The sequence below is a fragment of the Odontesthes bonariensis genome, chromosome 14, assembly GCF_027942865.1.
Source record: "Odontesthes bonariensis isolate fOdoBon6 chromosome 14, fOdoBon6.hap1, whole genome shotgun sequence".
Lineage (NCBI taxonomy): Eukaryota > Metazoa > Chordata > Actinopteri > Atheriniformes > Atherinopsidae > Odontesthes > Odontesthes bonariensis.
The window spans coordinates 37,276,092-37,298,466 of NC_134519.1; the positions used below are offsets into that span (position 1 = coordinate 37,276,092).

Sequence of the window (22,375 nt, forward strand, 5' to 3'; positions counted from 1 at the left end):
AGAGACTGAACCGGAACAAGGCTGCAGGTCCAGATGGTGTCAGCCCCCGAGTCCTGAAGGCCTGTGCAGAGCAGCTCTGTGGGATTCTGCAACACCTTTTCAACCTTAGCTTGATCCAAGAGAAGGTACCACTGTTGTGGAAGACATCCTGTCTGGTTCCGGCACCAAAGAAAACTCATCCTTCAGACATCAATGACTACAGACCTGTTGCCCTGACATCCCACATCATGAAGGTCCTGGAGAGACTCCTGTTGACCCACCTGTGTAAGCAAACCAGCACATATCAGGACCCCCTGCAGTTTGCTTATCGCCATGGAGTTGGAGTTGAAGACGCTATCATACACCTGCTTCAACAAACCCACTGTCATCTGGACAAAGCAGGCAGCACTGTGAGGATCATGTTCTTTGATTTCTCCAGTGCATTTAACACAATCCAGCCTGATCTGCTTCGTCTGAAACTCCAGAAGACTCAGGTGGAGGCCTCAACAATCACCTGGATTAATGACTACCTGACAAACAGACCACAGTTTGTCAGACTGAAGAATTGTGTGTCTAACCAGGTGATCAGCAGCACAGGAGCACCACAGGGGACTGTACTCTCACCATTCCTTTTCACTCTGTACACTTCAGACTTCCAGTACAAGTCAGACTCCTGTCATCCACAGAAATATTCAGATGACTCTGCAGTTGTCGGGTGTATCAGAGATGGACAAGAAGCTGAGTACAGAGAGCTGGTGGACCGCTTTGTGGCATGGTGTGGGAACAATCATCTCATCTTGAATGTTAACAAAACAAAGGAGGTGATTGTAGATTTCAGGAGAAACAGGGTCAGATCAAACCCTGTTTCCATCATGGGAGAAGAAGTGGAGGTGGTTGAGGAATATAAATACCTTGGTGTTCATGTGGACAACAGACTGGACTGGAGACACAACAGTGAAGCAATCTACAAGAAAGGACAGAGCAGACTGTACTTCTTGAGGAAGCTAAGGTCCTTCAAGGTTTGCAACAAAATGTTGCAGATCTTCTACAAGTCTGTTGTTGAGAGCGTCATTTCCTCTTGCGTCATCTGTTGGGGCAGCAGCATCAGAACCAGGGACCTAAAAAGACTCAACAACCTGATAAGGAAGGCTGGTTCTGTTCTGGGGACGACTGTGGAACCTCTGGAGACAATAATGCAAAGAAGGATTTTGCATAAAATCAAGAGAATTATGGACAACCCTGAACATCCTCTCCATGAGACTGTTATCGGAAAACAGAGTCTCTTCAGTCAAAGGCTTCTTCAGTTTGGATGCAAAACGGACCGCTACAGGAAATCTTTCCTGCCCACAGCCATCAGCATCTATAATAACTCCTTGATTTAATTGAGCTACATCAACATTTAATTTCCCTCTGGGATAAATAAAGTATTTTTGAATTGAATTGAATTGAATAAATGACAGAACAGGGACACAGTTTATGGAAATGATTAGGTTTGAGAACACCCTGTGTTCTAATGTTGACGATCTGTTGAACTCTTACACTTCAAGTCTCTTAAATGTTTTGGATACCATTGCTCCTGTCAAGGTTAGAATGGTTAAAAGTAGGCAAAGGGCGCCATGGAGGAAAGAAGAGTCGGTCAGGGCACAGAAAAGGGAGTGCCGGAGAGCCGAGTCAAAGCTCCAGGTTCATTATGAGACTTACAAAGAAAAGCTATGTGTGTTCAAGCAGACTTTGTGTAGAACAAGGGAGAGTTATTTTTCTGAAATCATCAAAAACTGCAGTAACAACTCTCGTGTCCTGTTTGCTACAGTAAACAGATTAACAAACCCTCCAGTTTCACTGCCTTTAGAACTCATTTCTACATCCAAGTGTAATGAGTTTGCAACATTCTTTAATGACAAAGTTCAAGGCATTAAAAATGAAATCATTTCCACCTGAAGCAGGTCTGAGACCAGACAGTCAAACCTTTCAGGTGCAAATGATTTTCAAGCTTTTCGAAATTTGAGGTTAGCTTTTCTGCAACAACATCACAAGTTTAGCAGAAACATAAGGAAATGGAGAATTGAACATATTGATGGCTTCATTACATCTGATTGATTAACTCCCCTAAACTTACAGGAACTGATGTCATATTCATCAGAGATAACTATATCATGAAAGGAATATGCGCACTAGTCCGCAAATATGTCCAAATGTTTCAGGCACGCACGCCAATCAGGCTGAATTGATTTGAGAATCATCCCCGGTCAGCTGAATGACAGCCAGTGTAACGCGGCTCTGGTTTAACCTTATTTTGTTTAAAATAATTCAGAGAATTTTGTCCCGGGCCCAGCCAAACCTGTCAGCGGCCCTCCTGATATGGGATGTTATACAGCTTCATGTAAAAAGAGGCGAACTATCCCTTTAAATCTGCTGACATCCTGTAAAGGGACAGAGATATTTTCACCAATTATGAGTTAATATTTATGAAATCAGTATTTATATTTGATCTTATTAAACCTCTTAATTATTTATCTGCAGCACATCTGTGAGGCAGTTTATCTGTTTTCATAACAGAGCAGCAAAGTGCTTTCCACAAAGGGTTAAAGTGAACGTTAGGATATTAAGGAAAACACAGTAATAAAATATGCTACAGGAGTCAGATCACCAGTGGCTTACTTAAAGCTGCAGTCTGCAACTCTTTTTCAAGCATAATGCCTGGAACTGTCCAGGGATTCTGAAAGTAGTACATTAAATACCCCAATACAAAAAAAAAGAGTTCTCTAGGTCCCCTATATGTCCCGCTAGGTCCCTCCAAAGCCAGCAGGTTTGTTTACAAAATTGCAGACCGGACCGGTAAAAGGTAACCAATCAGGTTTACGAGCTGGGCTCTGTTGCCTGTCAATCACCGATTGTGCACGCGCGATACAAGGTAGGCTCGTCCCCACGCTTATTTATCTGGACTATTGAACTTCATCACGGGCTAGTCTACTTACTGTGTCTTCCATGATCGCAAATGACAGGTGAGTTGATGAATGAGGAGTCGTGTAGGCGCATCTGGCGTGCACGTAGACGTGCACGAGTTCTCATGTGTTTTGAAGGGGCGGGACAGGAAGTTGAATAACTTTTTATTTTTCGGTTAAAAAATAAGCATTTCTTGCATTTTGCGACTATGGAGGTCACCGTTTTCAACTTCAAGCGTTCTGATAGATCATGTAAACTCTTAAAATGCCAAAAAGTAGGACTTTACGTATGACAACAACAAATCTTGCAGACTGCAGCTTTAAAGAGAAACTTAAAGGTAGATGCAGTGAGTCTGAGTCATAGCAAGTCAAGTCAAGGTTTGCTTTTATGCTGCATTTAAAACCGCCACAGTGACCAGAGAGCTGCACAAGTGGAGTAATATATTATTACTGTCAGCAGCTTCTGAGCCTGCAGATGAATATTAATTCAATTAAACAGTAAAACATTGAGTAGAATGAGTAAAATACAGGAAAAACACTGATGGCACAAATGCTAAAAATGCCAAAAAATGACTCTGCTCAAGCAGCTGAATTGGTAGCTTAAGTGAAGCTTGTAAATTAGAAAAATCCTTCTCCTTCTTGCAAGAATAAATGTTTTGTGCTGATTGTCTCCAGTGACTCTGAGCCTAATTTTTCTGACAGTTTGTCATTATGCCGTTCTCATTTCAGTAACAGCTAATCTTCCTCTGTAGTTTGTATGTGAAAGTACTATGTCACAGACATTGAAAATATATTAGTTTACCTATTAGGATTTTAACTTTGGCAATTGCATTAAGATCAGATTTAAGATCACGAGACTGGTGTCAGGTTACAATTGAGTAACTTTCATATTTTCACTTCAAATCCTATCGACCATGAATGACACAAAACTATATTTGTCTTTGTCTTTGCTCTGGTTTAGTTATTAGTGTCTTGCTTTAGTCTGTTCTGAGTTCCCAGCTGTGCTACTGATTATGTTATGGTCTATGAGTTTTTCTTTTCACTATTTACTTTTTGCTCTTTAATTTACTTGTGTCGTGTTTTCCTTTGTAGAGTTGAGCCCCTCTTGTATTCAGTAATATTTACTACCTGTACACACCTGTTTTTCAGTTCTGATTGCCACACCTGAACCTTATTTGTTATCACCTCCCTTGGGAAGTCCTGCTGTTATCCTCAGCCTACTGTTCTTTCTTGTGACCCATGACAGATCATGTGTGAACAGGAAATTAACAGCATAGTGAAAATGCTGTAAATAAATACTATGAATAAATGTATCAATTTATCATACGTTAGAGCAATAATGCAACACATTGATGTAACTACTGGTACAGGTTTTATTGTATGTTTACTGAGAAATCTGTGATATTCAACAGCAAAAATTACAGTGAAGAATAAACTATGGTATGACTACTGGTTGATTTCCAGTGAAAAAAAATGTATGCTGTAAACTGCAAGCTGTAATATGATATGTTTATTGGGAAAATTTGTGGCATTTACTGTAAAAATGAAAGCAAAGGCTGCCAGTGAGGTCCAGAGCACAGAGTCACGGCTGAATGCTGGAATAATCCCTTTCTGAACTGGCACTTTAGTAGTAGTAATGTAGTAATGTTTAGTTGTTTAGTTTAGTAATGTTTAGTAATAATGTTTCATGACAGACAATCCTGTTGGGGTATTACAGTGGTGCCAAGAGTGAAAGCTTATATTTTAAGTTTCAAGCATCCAGTCATTATTTCGTCTGTAACTGTTGACAGATGGTTACTGTACCTTTCCTGTGCTTCCAGACTTGTAATAGCTGATTTTGTACTTGAGATCGTTTTTGAGGATATCTCTGATGCTGAGCTGCTTCCCATGCTCATGGATGGATGTCACAGGATCTGTGATGTTGACAATTACTGTGTTTTCATCCACATCTTCCAACGTGAATAACACAGCACTGATATTACCTGGAGAGATGAATCAGAAGTGTTGAAAGCGTTAGTTATACTGTGATTATCATATTCTACACTCTTAGAAGACGAGTGGGCATATCACAACTAAAAAAAATTCTCACATCAAGCATTGAACCTCAAAAATGTTCTTTATTTTGTACATAATCAATAAATCAGCAAGAGATCCAACTATATGTACTCTCTGAGATTGGCATCTTACACAAAATATCTGATTTGAATCCTACTGCACATGACCTCTCAACAGGGGTGTCCCAAGGGTTGGTACTGTGACCTCTCTCTTTGCACTATACACCACCTCTTCAAGTCTGGTCATCTGGTCACATGACATATTTTATCATTGTTACACAGATTACATAAAAATGTAATTATCATTCTCAAAGGTCGTAAGGAACTTGGGTGTGATGATTGGTGACTGTGACGTATGTCGGTGGGTCACATGACTCTGGCGCCTGTCTTGTTGTTAACCTGCTGGGCGTCACGAAGAAGACAAAAAGAAGAGCTAATAAAATAACAACACAAGTCAATCTACATAGAGGGGTCTCCGTGTGCTTCAATACAAGTCCATACACTATCACAGTGAGCAGTTCTTCTTTGACCACGTTACATCTGCCTCTGGGTCATGTTGCGCTGATGTCCTTTTCAAATCGTGAAAAGAACGAGTTGAGGTCGTTAGGTAGAGATGTTATGTTGCAGCCATCAACCTGGATGGGTTTATGACTGGATGTGATATTGTTAACAGCTGCCATATTCTTCAGGCCCTGCCAGGCAGAGCGGAGGTTCCCCTGGGAAAAGGAGGCCTCCTCTTATATTCATGCTTGGCCTTTTTGATGGCACGCTTGACCTCACGATTGACCTCCTTCTTTTCCTCCTCCGAGCCAGTGAAGAAGACCCTTTTTTTCTTGTTAAGTACATGTTTTAATTATTTAGTGACCCAGGGTTTATTGTTGGGAAATATTTTGATGGTCTTGGTTGGGATTACACTGTCCACACAAAAGGATATATATGAAGTCACTTTATCCACTAGCTCATCAATGTTGCCCGAGGACAGTAAACAATTCCAGTCGGTGGTTTCAAAACAGCCCTGTCGTCTGTCGATACTGTCTGATGTCCATTGTTTGATGTTTTTCGTTATTTTATCTGACCTCTTGACAACAGGTAGGTAGGCAGGAGCAAGCAGAACGCTGTTATGGTCCGCAGAGCCTGGGGGGGGGGCAGCTTTGTATGCGTTGGGAATTGGGCCATACCATTTGTCTAATGTCTTCCCAAAATGTGTGGTACAGTCAATGTATTGATCAAACCCTTTCAGGGATTTGTCAAGTGAACAATGGTTGAAATCACCCATAACGAATTTGGGGGCATCTGGAGAAACTGATTCTAAACTGTTCAGACTGTCCTTGATATGCTCAGTGGCAACAGAGGCTTTTGCTTTGGGGTGGATGTAAACCAATACAATGAAAATCTGTGAAAATTCCCGTCGTAGGTGGAATGGGCGAAGGGAAATAGCCAGCAGTTCAATGTCAGAGTTGCACAACTCTTCCCTAACCATGACAGAGGAGCACCAGTTTGTGTTTATATAGATGCAGACCCCCCCTCCATGATGTTTTCCAGTGAGTAGAGAGTCTCTGTCAAGCCTTATGGGAGAGCCAAAGCCATCTATGTGCAGGGCATCATTACTGTCATTCCCATTTAACCAAGTCTCAGTAAATGCTATAATTGATGCCGTCCGATATTCATACATATGCTTGACGTTAGCTTGCAGTTCATTAGTCTTATTGCGAAGTGAACGTACATTTGCTAAAATAACTGACGGGAGAGTCCGATGTTTCACTTTACCCCATTTCAGTCTTGCTCTGCCTCCTGCCTTTTTCTTCCCCCTCCGTGTTACCTTCTTTTTGTGTTGTGCTGTGTCTGTATGTCCAGGCGTATGTTTACGTTGTATCACCTCCGGTAGCTTCTCGGTGAAAACAACTTGGTTGGACAGCAGCCGCAGCTGCAGAAGTAATTCCCGGGAATATGCGATCCGCTGTATGTCCGGAAGACTGTATCCGCTTGTTAGACAGAGACAATAGTCCATTAGTTGCAGCAGGAACACCGTAATCCACAGAATCTTACTGTAATCCATCCTCCGTGTCACGGAGCTACTGCTAGCTGGCACTAGCCACGTTAGCTTCCGTACTCCACACCGCCTTCAACCACACACGACAACTTCTCACGCAGAATGTCCGAATGTAAGGGACAAAGAGCCGTCAGCGATAGCGTTACGCCAGAATAGTCTTTAAAAACAACATACAAACACATAAAAAACATAAAAGAGCTGCTTGCTATGCCACCGGTCACCACATGAGCAGTGACCTCACTGTTTATGACCAAGAGGTGGGGGAATGGGCTCTTGTTCCCACTATTCCTTTGGTGGTGATGGGTCCATCGTCTTTGAAGGCTTTCACCTCAAGAACCCAGCGAGTCATAGCCAGCTATCCACCAGTGGTTCCAGCCAGACTATCCTTCACCAGCAGAATGAGGACTGCCATTACTAGTTATAAAGGAACCAGGTGAATCCTGGCAAATGAATCAACATCCACGAGGTGGCATTGGCTCAACGTCTTAAATCAGCAAGACCATTGGAAGTGGGGCCATTCCAATGACCAGGTGGAGAAGGAAAATCTTTCCTTTACTTGCTTATGGGTGAGCCACTGGATCAGCTGAGGACTTCATGGGGTTTGCAGCTGCCATTGCATATGGACTCCAGCCCAGTCCGATGACTCCGTTATGAGGTCACCCGACAGGTCCACGACTATACGAGGGTAATGGTTAAGTAGCCCATCCTCACTCCAACCATAGCACATCACAGCACTGCCGACCAGTTGGCTGCACATGGTAAAATGTCGGCCATCACTACATCCCAAGTGAAGGAGGAAAACTGCACTGATTGTGACATCATAACCGCATCGATTCAGAGGACCAGTCTCTAAGCCCTCAACACAGAGTTGTTTCCTGCAGAATTAAAGTTGACAAATCCACTGTTGATGCTGGTACTCAGATCATGATTACTGGGCCTGTGCAGGGTGAATGTCTCCCACACCGAGCCCCAGACACTCTTTGCAGGATGACAGTGAAGATTCAAAATCCCATGCATTTATGAAATGCCTTCAATTTTGTCATGCTGTGGCAAGAGCGACACCTCAGGAAGCTGCTGGCATGCTTGCAGAATGCTGAAGGGTGCAGCGCCGTCACTGCAGCCAGATGTACGCAGCCAAACTGAATTTGTTTTTTTTAGTTGTTGAAGGGCCTGAAATGCGAAAAGAATTTCCTGACTGAAAAATGAACTCATTGCCACATACTGCAAGGTCTTTGCCTACGCACATCATCTGATCTACGGGAATCCTTGGATGATCCTCATGGACACACACACCATGGTTGATATTGTCTTGTTTAAGGCTTGTTTATTGCATTCAGACACATGACAACTTCATTATGATCATTATTCGTACCAATATATCTGTGTAGGTTACTCATGACATTGTACCTCCAAGTTGTTTCATAAATTTGTTCTTTTAATTAATCCTTGTAGTAAGATTAATGGTTACTATTTTTATGTTAGCAAAACAGCTTAGTGATTTGGTATCACAGTAGTGTAGATAAAAATAATAATAATAATAATAATAACTTGGACTTATATAGCGCCTTTCAAGGTACCCAAGGTCGCTTTAACAAGAGAAAAGAAGGGGGGAAGGGTAGGGCCGGGGGGGTGGGTTTAAGAAGAGTAGGACATGGAGAAGAGATGTGTTTTTAGATTCTTTTTGAACTGTAGTAGAGAGGGGGCAGAACGAATGTGAAGTGGCAGATTGTTCCATAGGGTAGGGGCAGCTGAACAGAAGGCCCTATCTCATATGTTTTCAGTCTGGTACGAGGAACGGAAAGTAGGTCCTTGTCTGAGGAGCGCAGAAGCCGCGACTGGGAGTAGGGGTGGAGGAGATCGGAAATGTACTTAGGTGCAAGTGAATGGAGTGATTTGTAGGTCAACAGAAGGATTTTATAGGTGATGCGTGCTTTGACTGGGAGCCAGTGAAGTTGCTTTAGGATGGGGGTGATGTGCTGCCAGGGCTTGGTGTGAGTTAGCACCCTGGCAGCTGAGTTTTGGACATACTGCAACCTGTCAAGGGCCTTACTGGGTAGCCCAGACAGGACACCGTTGCAGTAATCCAGGCGGGAGGAGATAAATGAGTGGATGAGGGTCTCTGTTACTGAGTCAGATAATGAGGGCCGGAGTCTTGAAATGTTTCTGAGGTGAAAAAAGGCAGATTTAGTGATGCTCTTGATGTGGGACCGAAATGAGAGAGTGGAGTCCAGGATGACACCCAGGTTCCGTACCTCTGGTGATGGAGAGATGGAACAGCCATCTATGACCAGGGCCAGATCACCAACCTTCTTCAGCAGGGGTGCCAGAGCCACCACCATGAGCTCCGTTTTGCTGCTGTTGAGTTTGAGAAGGTTAGAGGTCAACCAAGCTTTAATTTGCTGCAGGCAGTTGTTGAGTTGCATGGGTGGGAGCTGAGAGGAGGGGTTTGTGCTGATGTACATCTGAGTGTCATCAGCATAGCAGTGAAAACTGAGTCCATGGTTTCGGATAATTTGTCCTAGGGGGAGCATGTAAATGGTGAAAAGAAGGGGACCCAGGACAGACCCCTGGGGGACGCCATGGTTAACTGCTGCAGTGATGGAGTTGGAACCTTTCAGAATGATGTATTGTTTCCTGCTTGAGAGGTAAGACTGGAACCAAGAGAGTGCTGTGCCAGTGAGGCCAATGAGTTTAGAGAGACGGGTGAGGAGGATAGTGTGGGAGACAGTATCAAAGGCTGCAGACAGGTCTAGGAGGATGAGGATGGTGATAAGACCATTATCTGCAAGAACCAGGAGGTCATTGATGATTTTGATGAGGGCGGTTTCAGTACTGTGGTGGATTCTGAAACCGGACTGGAGGGGTTCGAAGAGCTCATGGTGGGACATGTGGTGTTGGAGCTGGGCAGCCACTGCTCTTTCCAAGATCTTACTCAGGAAGGGGAGGTTGGAGATCGGGCGATAGTTGTTAGGGTCATCTGGGTCCAGTCCAGGCTTTTTGAGGGTTGGAATCACAGCTGCCGTTTTGAAGCGAGTGGTACCACGCCAGAGCTGAGTGATGCATTGATGATGGTCACCACTAAGGGGCCCAGGGTGGAGAGACAGGCCTTCACCAGGGTCACAGGCAGTGGGTCTAGACTGCTGGATGAAGTCCTGGCTTGATCATATATTGTCAAGTTATAACTTGAGTGTTTTCATGTTACGTCTAAGTACTGTCAGTGAGACCTGTTTGTATAGAGGTAGATGTGACTTAAACATCCCAAAGGGAGGAATGTAAGAGTAAAAATGAAAAGCCTCACTATAGGCTCTGATAATGGTTACTTTATATGAATCTGAAACAAGTTACCATGTCAACTTGGGACACTACATTGAAATAACTCAAGGGTTATTATGAAAATTACACATATTTATAACACATTATTACACACATTATTATATACTTGTGCACAATAAATCAAGTTTTAAAAAAGCAGTATAATTTTGCCCAAAAATGTACATGTGACACTAATAAGTCAAGCAGAAAGAATTTAGTAGGTGGGCTGCTGGCTGAAACTCACACTGGGTGTGAAGCCATCATTTTCAGGGCCAAACGGAGACTTCTTTTTCAGTAAAAGGCAGGGGTTTACCTGGGATTGAGAATATAATAGCTGGCACAATGTTCCAATAAAATGTGTCTTTTTCCAGAAGGAACCCCAAATAAATTCCACCGCATTGGATTTTTTACTCTCTCCAGTGTCTTTTTGGCTATTCCAACAAACACTTGGAAGGAACTTTATATTGTTTACCAATATTGCTGTAATAAGGCATTTTTGATAAAAGTTGGCATATAAGCTCAGGGTCAAAGATGGCCCTGACCTGGTAATGTTTTAAATAACAGCTGTACACATGGAACAATAAAAAACAAAAAATAACAACAATAACAATAAAAATTCCCAATAAGATTAGCTTCAAAGGCTTGTGTGTGGGTACGTGTGTGTGTGATACATACTCTCTCTATAAGGGTTGAATTCCAGGGAATAAGTGTGAGGAAATTCCTCCATGTCATAATCAGATGCTACGACCACAGGTTCTGTTTTAATGTCAGCCTGGTAGATCCTGTTTGACAGAAATATAATGTAAAAATTATCTTTGGAGACGTTTAATACAAACAAAAAAATGTATATACTCAATGTTTTTAAATTGACAACAAAACCCAAAATGCATTTTTTCACCAATCAATTTTTTATATCCACTTACAGGGGAAGTTTTTTTTTTTTTAAACCTGGACCTTATTTCTGGCATAGAATACGTTCATCTACTCACCGATAACAGTTTGGTGAAAGTCGGCATCCTTCGGAAGATATTTAGATTACTCGAGATCTGCGTATATCCATATAACATAGAGAACAGGGCATACATTCAAGATGGCGCCGCGGACGGCTGCCTCGGTGTGTTGGTGCGCGTTGTTTTGTTTTGTTCTGCGCTTTAACTCTGTTTTTTGCGATGGTACCCGGAGCTCTTTCACCAGAGCAGAGCTCATGAACATCAGGGTAACATCACCAGAGGATTTATTCCCCACTTTTCTTCTCCCTACACTGGAGATTTTGGACATTCTGGTCAAAGGTGTGCTCACCTTTGCTCACGCAGTGAAACGCCGGAGGAGAGGGAAACGCGCCGGTGCGCTTCTGCGTCTTCGTCAGCGCAGATTACGCACAACGCCACCGGGAATATTTCTTTCAAACGTGCGTTCACTGTCAAACAAACTGGATGAACTGCAACTGTACGTCAAGCTCCTGAAGTTTGTGGACGACACCACTCTCATCAGACTCCACTCTCATCAGACTGTAGGCGGACTCAACGAGTCCGCCTACAGTCGGGAGGCTGACCATCTGGCGACCTGGTGCAGGAAGAACTCAGCCTAACCTACCCCCATCACCCTCTGTGACTCCATATTTGACTGTGGAGTATTTGCACTTCCTGGGAACTACCATCTCCCAAAACCTCAAGCTGGAGCTGAACATCAGCTCCTTCATCAGGAAAGCCCAACAGAGGATGTACTTCCTGCGGCAGCTGAAGAAATTTAACCTGCCAAGGACAATGATGGTGCACTTCTCCTCCTCCATCATTGAGTCCATCCTCCCCTCTTCCATCACCATGTGGTACGCTGCTGCCACCACCCAGTACAAGGGCAGACTGCAGCGTGTCATTCGGTCTTCAAGGAAGGTGATTGGCTGCAATCTTCCGTCTCTCCAGGACCTGTTTGCCTCCAGGACTCTGAGGCAGACAGGGAAGATTGTGGCTGATCCCTCGCACCCCGGTCACAAACTCTTTCAGACACTCCCCTCTGGCAGGAGGTAGCGGTCCATCAGGACCAAAACCTCACGCTACTGGCCTTATCAACAAGGCCCGGAGCCCCCCCTGACACTGACTCTCTCCCTCTCCCCTTCCAGACCTACAAGCTACATTAACGTAGCATCTTCAGACCTTCTGCATTACATTTATGCACAGTCTCTATTTGTATATATATCTACCTTCTGTAAATATATCTTTATTGTTTGCACCAACTACACCAAGTCAAATTCCTTGTAAGTGCAAACTTACTTGGCAATAAACTTGATTCTGAGAGACAATACAGCCTCTGAATAAGGCATTATCTGTCTTTATTTAACCAATACTTTAAGACCAATGAATGAATGAACGTGTACTATTTCACTGTTAGCTCATAGCTGCCGTACTGTTGTTATCCGGTGCTATCGGGGGGATGAAGGGAGCTTTCTACACACGCGTCTAGTGGAATGACTTCATTGACACGCGCCGCTGCAGCATAGCTCATTCACTCTGGTAAGGACGTCCATCATCCATGTCGTTAAAATCTGATAAATATCCTTCCATGTTGCACAGTAGCAAACTGCGTGTGAAGTTAGCCGACCGCCACAGAGCACGGAGTGAATAAGCTGTGCTGCAGCGGCGCGCGTCGATGATGTCATCTCCAGTGATCTAAATATCTTCAGAAGGACGCCGACTTTCAGAGAACTGTTAACGGTGAGTAGATGAACGTATTTTATGCCAGAAATAAGGTCCAGGTTTAAAAAAAAAAAAAAAAACTTCTCCTTTAATCCATTTCAGGATAGTGGAGGGGGTGGACTGTATAGTCTGTAAGTCTGTAAAGACAGAAAATCTGTGACTTCATCCTATGACATCCCATGAGTAGCACACAACTTTCTCTTCAAAGTGTTCATAAACAGACCAGAGATCAGTAACAAGCAACTCAATGCTCAAAGATTCAAAAAGTTGCTCATATCAAGGCTTCATGTTAGACTTATGAGTTTATTAATAATAATGATGTGGACAGAAAAATTGGAATAAACTGGACTTTATGTTTCTAACTGAAACCTGGCTTGGTAACACAAGATGATTGAAGCATCACCCACTAACTACAGACAAACAGGTTGGATTGCTGTCTTATACAGGGACACTCTTAATTACAAATCTTTTGACACTTATTTGATATATTGTACTTCTTTCCATCAAAGTCTTCTAAACTAAGATCTAGAAGAAATTGGTGAACTTTTTTCCAAAATTACAACAAAGTTAGACTAAATAATAATTTCAGACCATTTCCATTTTCACATAGATAGCAACATCTCTGATATATTTGCATTTCTTTTTTTTTCATAAATGTTTTCATTCAGGTAAAAGGTAAAAAGGACAGGACAGGTAAAAGTACATACAATGAGACAACCACTTATCCCCCCACCCCCGGTCCTACATATTCTTGTTACAGATCAGTAAAAGTGAGAAATAAAACACATCCTTCCTTCTAACCATAAGCAGATAAACAAATAAATAATTACACAGCAGATGATAACATGCAGAGAGGTAGCTTTGTCAATGCATTGAGATGGGGCAGATAAGGAGATGAAATGTGGTGACTCCTCCTCCATTCGTCCCCCACTTGTGAACGGCCCGTCGTGGTGAAGAAGGAGCTGAGCCAGAAGGCGAAGCTCTCGATTTACCGGTCAATCTATGTTCCTACCCTCACCTATGGTCACGAGCTGTGGGTAGTGACCGAGAGAATGAGATCGCGAATACAAGCGGCCGAAATGAGTTTCCTCCGCAGGGTGTCTGGGCTCTCCCTTAGAGATAGGGTGAGAAGCTCGGTCATCCGGGAGGGGCTCGGAGTAGAACCGCTGCTCCTCCGCATCGAGAGGAGTCAGATGAGGTGGCTCGGGCATCTAGTGAGAATGCCTCCTGGACGCCTCCCTGGTGAGGTGTTCCGGGCCCGTCCCACTGGGAGGAGGCCCCGGAGGAGACCCAGGACACGTTGGAGAGACTATGTCTCTCGGCTGGCCTGGGAACGCCTCGGAGTCCTCCCAGAAGAGCTGGAGGAAGTGGCCGGGGACAGGGACGTCTGCGTCTCTTTGCTCAAGCTCCTGCCCCCGCGACCCGATCCCCGGACCAGCGGAAGATAATGGATGGATGGATGGATGGAATGTGGTGACAAGTCAGAGGTGAGCATTTCAAATGTCCTGTAGTGTCTTTAATTTAACTATGTAACTAATCATACCCAAACAGGATCAAATTTTCCAGGTTTACCCCTCAGATCAAACTTAATTTTCTCCAGGAAGCTTTGGGGGCAAATGGTGACTTCCATTCCAGCAACATTCTTCTACGTGCTAATAAGGATGCAAAGGCGATACTATCCTTAAACTTCCTCCTAATTATTTGAGGATCTGACAATACCCCAAAAATGGCCAGTTCTGCACATGGCGTCAGTTTTATATTTAGTGCCTCTGCAAGATGTTAAAAATAGCTGTCCAACCTTGCAGATGGGGACTGGACCAGAACATGTGTGTCATGTTTGCTGGTGTCATGTGACATCTATTGCATGTATCTGCGATATTGGAATAAATTTTTGAGAGTTTGGAATTGGTAAAATAAATACAGTGGACAACCTTAAATTGTATCAAATTAAGCCTGGAGCAAGATGTACTGTTATTTACTCGAGTTAATGCAGAGTCCCAGTCACTGTCATCTATAACTCTGCCAAGTTCTTCTTCCCAATCCTTTCTGGTTTTGTCAACAGACTCACTGAGATGGGAAATTAAGGTACATTTTGGAGATAAGGCCTTTCTGATTTGTGGGAATGTCCAAAATCGAGTCAATTACTGAGGTAGGTGGAGTATTGAGGAAAGCGGTGCTTTGTGATTTAACAAAGTACGGACCTGGAAGTATCGCAATAGGTGGGATTTTGGAAGGTTACATTTTTCACATAGCTCACTGAAGCTAGCGAAGACATTATTAATATAGAGGTCCCTTAGCCTGACAAGGCCTGAACTGAAAGAAAAGGCTGCATCTGTGCTGGGAGGAAGGAATAGATGATTATTATGGATGGGGCTGTGATTAGACAATCCCTGCAGTCCAAAAGTATATCTAAACTGAAACCAAATTTTAAGGGTGGAGATGACAATTGGGTTACATGTGAACTGGGATGATCGAAGGGGCAACTTCGAAGTGAGCAGAGCTAAAAGTGAGGTATAACATGATTTAGCTTCCAGTTTAAACCATTTTAATTCAGGTTTTTGGATCCAGAGAGTCATTTTGTGTATGTTAGCTGCCCAATAGTACAGTCTTAAGTTAGGGAGTGACAAACCACCTACGACCTATGCCTTTGTAAAAATTCTCTCCTTATCCTGGGGGTCTTGCCTTTCCATATAAAAGATGAAATTAGTTTGTTTATAATACGAAAAAAGGAGTTGGGTAAAAAAATCGGCAGACATTGGAAAAGATACAGAAAGCGCGGAAGGAGGTTCATTTTGATGCAATTTACCCTGCCTGCTATGTTATATGCAAGTTATTCCACCTGTCCAGATCTGACTTAAGCTTGTCGATTAGGGGTGGAAAGTTGTTTTTGTAGAGATCTGATAGCTTATGGCAGATATGCACACCTAAATACTTAAAGCTGTATTTAGACATTTTAAATGGGAGATACACCTCGAGGATCCCAAGGGCCAAGTTATATACAGGAAAGCTTTCACTCTTTGAAAAGTTCAATTTATAACCCGAAAATGTTCCAAAGCTGTTTAGTAAATCAATTATCTTAGGGATGGTAGTTATTGGGTCAGAGATAAACAATAATAAATCATCCGTATATAAGGAAAGTGTATGTTCCAAACCGCATCTGTGGATTCCTCTCCTAAAACTGGCCGATTTAAGTGAGATAGATAAAGGTTCGATCACCACGGCGAACAACATGACGGGTTCCTCTGCTAAGTGTGAAAAATTGGGATTTCATCCCATTAGTGCTTACTAACGCTTTAAGGGAAGAGTATCAAAGTGTGATCCAAGATATACTCTTAGACCCAATGCAGAACCTCTTTAAGACCTCCAATGGATAACTCCACTCCACCCTATCGAAAGCTTTCTCTGGATCCAAGGACACCACCACTTCTGGTGTCTCCCCGGATGCTGGAAAAAAGTGAATGTTGATAATAATCGATTCAAGTCGTAAGGACAGTGCTTTAGCCAAAATCTTATAATCAGCATTTAAAAGAGAAATGGGACGGTAGGAACCACAATCAGAATCCTCTTTACCAGGTTTTAGTAATAAGGTTATTGACGCCTTGGTGAAAGTTTGAGGGAGGGCTCCCCGGTCCAGAGTCATTGAACATGTCTTAAAGGAGAGGGATTCATTTATCAGCAAATTTTTTTTAAAACTCTACAGGATAGCCGTCTGGGCCTTGCCACTTTGCATTAGTTTAATTGAATCTGTGGTGTCATTTCTAAAAGTTTCTAAAAGTCAATCCATTTCGCTCTTCTGAGTAGAAGATATAGGTGGAAATTCCAGATTATCTAGGAAACTCACCGTGTTTGTTTTGTCGGTTGGGGATTGTGACGTATATAATTCAGAGAAAAATGTTTTAAAGGTCTCATTTATGATAGATGGCATTACTGTAAGCTCACCTGAAGGGGTTCTAATCCGTTTAATTTGCTGGGAAACTGATTGGCTTTTAATTTGCCGTGATAGATGGCGTCCTGCCTTCTCACCGTGCTCATAAAGAAATCCACATGATCGTAAGAGTAATTCTTCAGTTTCTTGTGTGACAGTAAGTTGTAGTTCATTTGAAGGTTTTGTCTTTCTTTGTCTAATTCAGGGGATGCAGATACTGATAACTTTTTGTCCAATTCTGTTGTACTTTCCATGAACTCTTCCTGTTTTTGTTTATTTAGTCTTGAAAATAAGATATAATCTCTCCTCGGACTACCACCTTTAATGTCTCCCAAAGTGGAGATGGGGATATGAGATTAGACTTGTTAGTAATAAGAAAATCGTCAATTACTTTTGAAATTGTTTTGCAGAACTCATCATTGTTCAACAATGTGCAATTCAACCTCCACAGGGGGCGTGTTTTTTGTAAAAAAAGCAACTTCACTGGCTCCCAGTCAAAGCACGCATCACCTATAAAATCCTTCTCTTGACCTACAAATCTCTCCATTCACTTGCACCTAAGTACATTTCCGATCTCCTCCACTCCTACTCCCAGTCGCCGCTTCTGCGCTCCTCAGACAAGGACCTACTTTCCGTTCCTCGTACCAGACTTAAAACATATGGAGATAGGGCCTTCTGTTCAGCTGCCCCTACCCTATGGACAAATCTGCCACTTCACATCCGTTCTGCCCCCTCTCTATTACAGTTCAAAAATAATCTAAAAACACATCTCTTCTCCATGTCCTACTTTTCACCTCCCATCTGATCCATAAATGGTGAAATTGCTTTGGCTATTCTAGAAGGAGAATCCTGCATTTGTCTAACAAAGGGTCTATTGTACAATTAAGGTCACCCCCTAAGATTAAATGGTGGGAACTTACATCTGGTAAAAGTGAGATCACTTTCCTAATAAATGCCTCATCGTCCCAATTGGGTGCATAGAGATTAACAAGAACAACAGATTCATTATTAAGGGAGCCTGAGACTATAGCAAACCGGTCCTGGTGGTCAGCTATGACATCTGTTGGGCTAAACTGAATTTTTTATGTATTAAAATCGCTGTACCCCTTGCTTTGTTACTAAAATTGGAGTGGAAATTTTGGCCAACCCATGAAGCCTTTAACCTATGGTGATCCTTCATGATCAAAGCGTCTCCTGTAAGAAAGCAAAATCCGTTTTAAGATACCTTAAGTGCGAAAATACTCTACCCCTTTTGACTGGGCCATTGATCCCTTTAAGAGACAAATCTCAAACGCGATACCCCTTTTTTTGTTGTATTAGCCATAATCAAACTTGTAAGTATATGGTGAGAAGAAACAATGCTTTGTAGATGGAAATAGTGTTAAAAACACACAGACAATAATAAAGATAAAAGCGAATCTGTAGGACCCACCACCCCAATTCCCCAAAACAAAACCCCTCAGAACAGGGAACAGATAAACACACAAACACACCTAAACCTCCCTAAGCTTGTCCTAAGAACAAAAACTAGCAGCGGGACTCTATAAACTCTGTTACTTCGGTATGACATAAATCTGTGAACTAATCACTCACCTAGCAGTTGGGGTTCCTATATCTGCAAATGTGTCTACAATGCACAGTAGGCGCAAAATAAAAGGAAATAGCAGGGAGCAGTAGTTCACCCACATCAGCATCTGAGTCACAAAGGAATAACATAAGTAGCTGTGGTAATTACATCAAACAAGATAAATTAATAAAGTAAAAATGTTAACTTACAGTAGAAAAGTTAATAATAGTTTTAAGGAGAGAGATAATATATTGCAATGAAAGAGCTGACTGACATACATCCATACCTCACATTAGTGCCACACCTGGTTATTCAGATGTATGCGAGCTGGGATATGCATTAATGTCCCATGTCTTTCTTTTTAGCCAGAGCAGCGCTGATGTCTGGATAAACTCTCAGCTCAGAGCCACGGTAAACCATCTTGTGTTGTCTGGCCCATCTCAAGACCTTTTCTTTCTCTTGGAAACGAAGGAATTTAACGATAAAGGTCCTCAAGCCTGCCAATGCACACAATCAGCTGCTTTGCCCCAGCCATCTTGTGTATTTTTGTACATATTTTATTTTATTTCTTCTTATTCTTTATTTCATTGTTTTTTCTCTTGCTCTTAAATGTATGCAATGCTCTTCGCCCTCCCTTCGCCTTTTTTCTGATTCTGATTCCTCTCCCAAAGATCCAACAGCTGGTCTGTCTCCTCAGTTCCCAGATGTTTACAGACTGTTGCTAAAAGAAGAAGGGTTGCTATACATTGGTTGAAAGATGTTGCTAACGTCAAATTAAAAAAAAAAATAGCTGTCATTGAATAAAAATATGTTTCTCTTTCAACACTTGATACGTTGCTCCATGTTCTCTTATGTTATATTGTTAATAGAAAATATTCCTTGTTGAGATTTGAAAATCAATGCATTCGCTGTGACGCTTTGCGGTAAGACGTGTTGCATCACTTCCTGTTACCTTGCTTGTGCACTGTGGAATTTCTTGCTCCGCTTGGAGTACTGATAATCACTTTATTTCAATCTATAACTTACACAATTTTGCATAGTTAAACTCTATAGCTTACCGTTCTGTTCTAACACACTCCTACAGATCTTTATTCTCACTTTTTAGCGGTGTGTCTGGTTCTCTAGCTTAGCATGGCTACCGGTTCTCTTCCTCCTTCTCCTGCTTTCACCTGCTCCGTGTGTCAGATGTTTAGTTACTCCTCTGCCTCCTTCAGCGATAATGGTACATGTAACAAATGTAGTCTTTTTGTAGTTTTGGAGGCGAGGTTATCTGAATTGGAAGCTCGGCTCTGCACTGTTGAAAATCAACCGATAGCGAGCCAGGCCCCTTTTGCCAGTGTGGAGCCACCTAGCGTAGCTAGCTCAATTAGCCTCCCCCTAGCAGAACCTGAGCAGCCAGGATTACAAGGTGGCTGGGTGACTGTCAGGAAGAGGCATAGCTCTAAAGTCAAGCCCGTTGTTCACCATCGACCTGTCCACGCTTCAAACAGATTTTCCCCACTCAGCGACACACTCGCTGAGGACAAAACCCTGGTAATTGGCAGCTCCATAGTCAGAAACGTGGCATTAGAGACACCAGCGGCCATAGTCAAATGCATTCCAGGGGCCAGAGCGGGCGACATAGAATCCTATTTAAAACTGCTGGCTAAGGATAAACGTAAATATGGTAAAATAGTTATTCACGTCGGCGTTAATGACACCCGGTTACGCCAATCGGAGGTCACTAAAATTAATGTTGCATCGGTGTGTAATTTTGCCAAAACAATGTGGGACTCCGTAGTTTTCTCTGGACCCCTGCCAAATCTGACCAGTGATGACATGTTTAGCCGCATGTCGTCTTACAATCGCTGGTTGTCTAGATGGTGTCCAGCAAACAACGTGGGCTACAGAGATAACTGGCAATCTTTCTGGAGAAAACCTGGTCTGATGAGGAGAGACGGCATCCATCCCACTTTGGAAGGAGCGGCTCTCATTTCTAGAAATATGGATGAATTTATTTGCCACCCTAAAACATGACAACCCAGGGCTCAGACCAGGATGCAGAGTTGTAGTCTTACACACTTCTCTGCAGCTTCCCACCTGCTGCTACCCACCCAATCAATTAACACAAAAGGAGCAAATCCTCTTGTGCAAAAAGAAATTATTAAAACAAAAACTTTAACTGAACAAAAACATCAAACTATTAAATGTGGTTTGCTGAATATCAGATCTCTCCTTTCCAAGTCTCTGTTAGTGAATGAGTTGATTTGTGATCATCATATTGATATATTTTGTCTTACAGAAACCTGGCTGCAGCAGGAGGATCATGTTAGCATCATGTTAGCATCATGTTAGCATCATGTTAGCATTAATGAAGCAACTCCCTCTGACTGTTTAAATGTTCACGTTCCTGGAACCACAGGCAGAGGAGGAGGAGTGGCAGCTATTTTGAGATCAGGGTTACTAATCAGTCCCAGACCCAAGATTAGTTTGAGCTCTTTTGAATCTCTGATTCTCAGTTTTTCCCACGCAAAGTGGAAATCCCAGAAACCTCTTGTGTTTGTTGTTGTGTATCGTCCACCTGGCCCTTATTCTGAGTTTCTGTCTGAATTCTCAGAGTTTTTATCCCAGTTAGTGCTGAGTACAGATAAAGTCATTGTAGTGGGTGACTTTAATATTCATGTAGATGTTGAAAATGACAGCCTGAATATGAACTTTAATTCTATATTAGACTCTATTGGATTTTCTCAGAGTGTTCACAGACCGACTCACTGCCTTAATCACACCCTTGATCTTGTGCTGACTTATGGCATTGAGAGTGAACAGTTAACAGTGTTCCCTCATAACCCTGTCTTATCTGACCATTTTCTGATAACCTTTGAGTTTACATTACTTGACTATCCAGTTTCTGAGAAGAAATGTACATATAGAAGGTGTTTATCAGAGGATGCTGTAACCAGATTTAAAGAATTAATTCCATCATCCTTTTCTTCACTGACATGTGCAGATATGACAGAGGACGACTACCTAAACTTTACTCCAGCAGCACTTGACTCTCTTGTTGACAGCACTATAGTTTCAATGCGTACAGCACTGGACAATGCTGCCCCTCTGAAAAGGAAGGTAATCAGTCAGAAGAGGTTGGCTCCTTGGTATAATTCACAGCTGCGTGCTTTAAAGCAGACTGCAAGAAAGCTGGAGAGACAGTGGCGTTCCTCTAATTTAGAAGAGTCTCAGTTAGTCTGGAAAGATAGTTTAACAATGTATAAGAAAGCCCTTCGTAAAGCTAGAACTGCTTATTATTCATCATTGATAGAAGAGAATAAGAATAATCCCAGGTTTCTTTTCAGCACTGTAGCCAGTCTGACTAAGAATCCGAGCTCTGCTGAGCCAGGTATTCCTTTAACTCTCAGCAGTGATGATTTCATGAGCTTCTTTATTAATAAAATTGTTTCTATCAGAGAGAAGATTGACGGAGTCCTTCCCACTATTATCAGTGATGTATCATCAAGTACAGCAGCTTTAGAAGTATCTTTAGAACCTGATTTGTATTTAGACGGCTTCTGCCCAGTTGATCTCTCTGAACTAACAACAGCAATAGTCTCTTCTAAACCATCAACTTGTGTTTTAGACCCAATCCCAACCAGACTGTTCAAGGAGGTTTTCCCATTAATTGACACTTCCATATTGGATTTGATCAATCTGTCTTTGTTGACAGGATATGTACCTCAGCCTTTTAAGGTTGCTGTAATTAAACCTTTACTTAAAAAACCTACTCTTGACTCAGAAGTGTTAGCTCATTATAGACCTATATCCAATCTCCCTTTTATGTCTAAAGTTCTTGAAAAAATAGTTGCAGCTCAGCTTTGTGATCACT

General features: G+C 42.4%; 1 protein-coding gene across 1 annotated transcript in view; it reads right to left on the minus strand.

Moving 5' to 3' along the window:
* LOC142398450 (tissue factor-like) overlaps nt 1-22,375 on the minus strand; it is a 50,989-nt gene that overhangs the window by 22,338 nt on the left and 6,276 nt on the right. The window contains exons 4-5 of the mRNA XM_075482431.1: nt 11,013-11,119; nt 4,725-4,903 (exon numbers count right to left, since the gene is read on the minus strand). Of these exons, the coding sequence (XP_075338546.1) occupies nt 4,725-4,903; nt 11,013-11,119 (286 nt within the window). The remainder of the gene's footprint in view (nt 1-4,724; nt 4,904-11,012; nt 11,120-22,375) is intronic.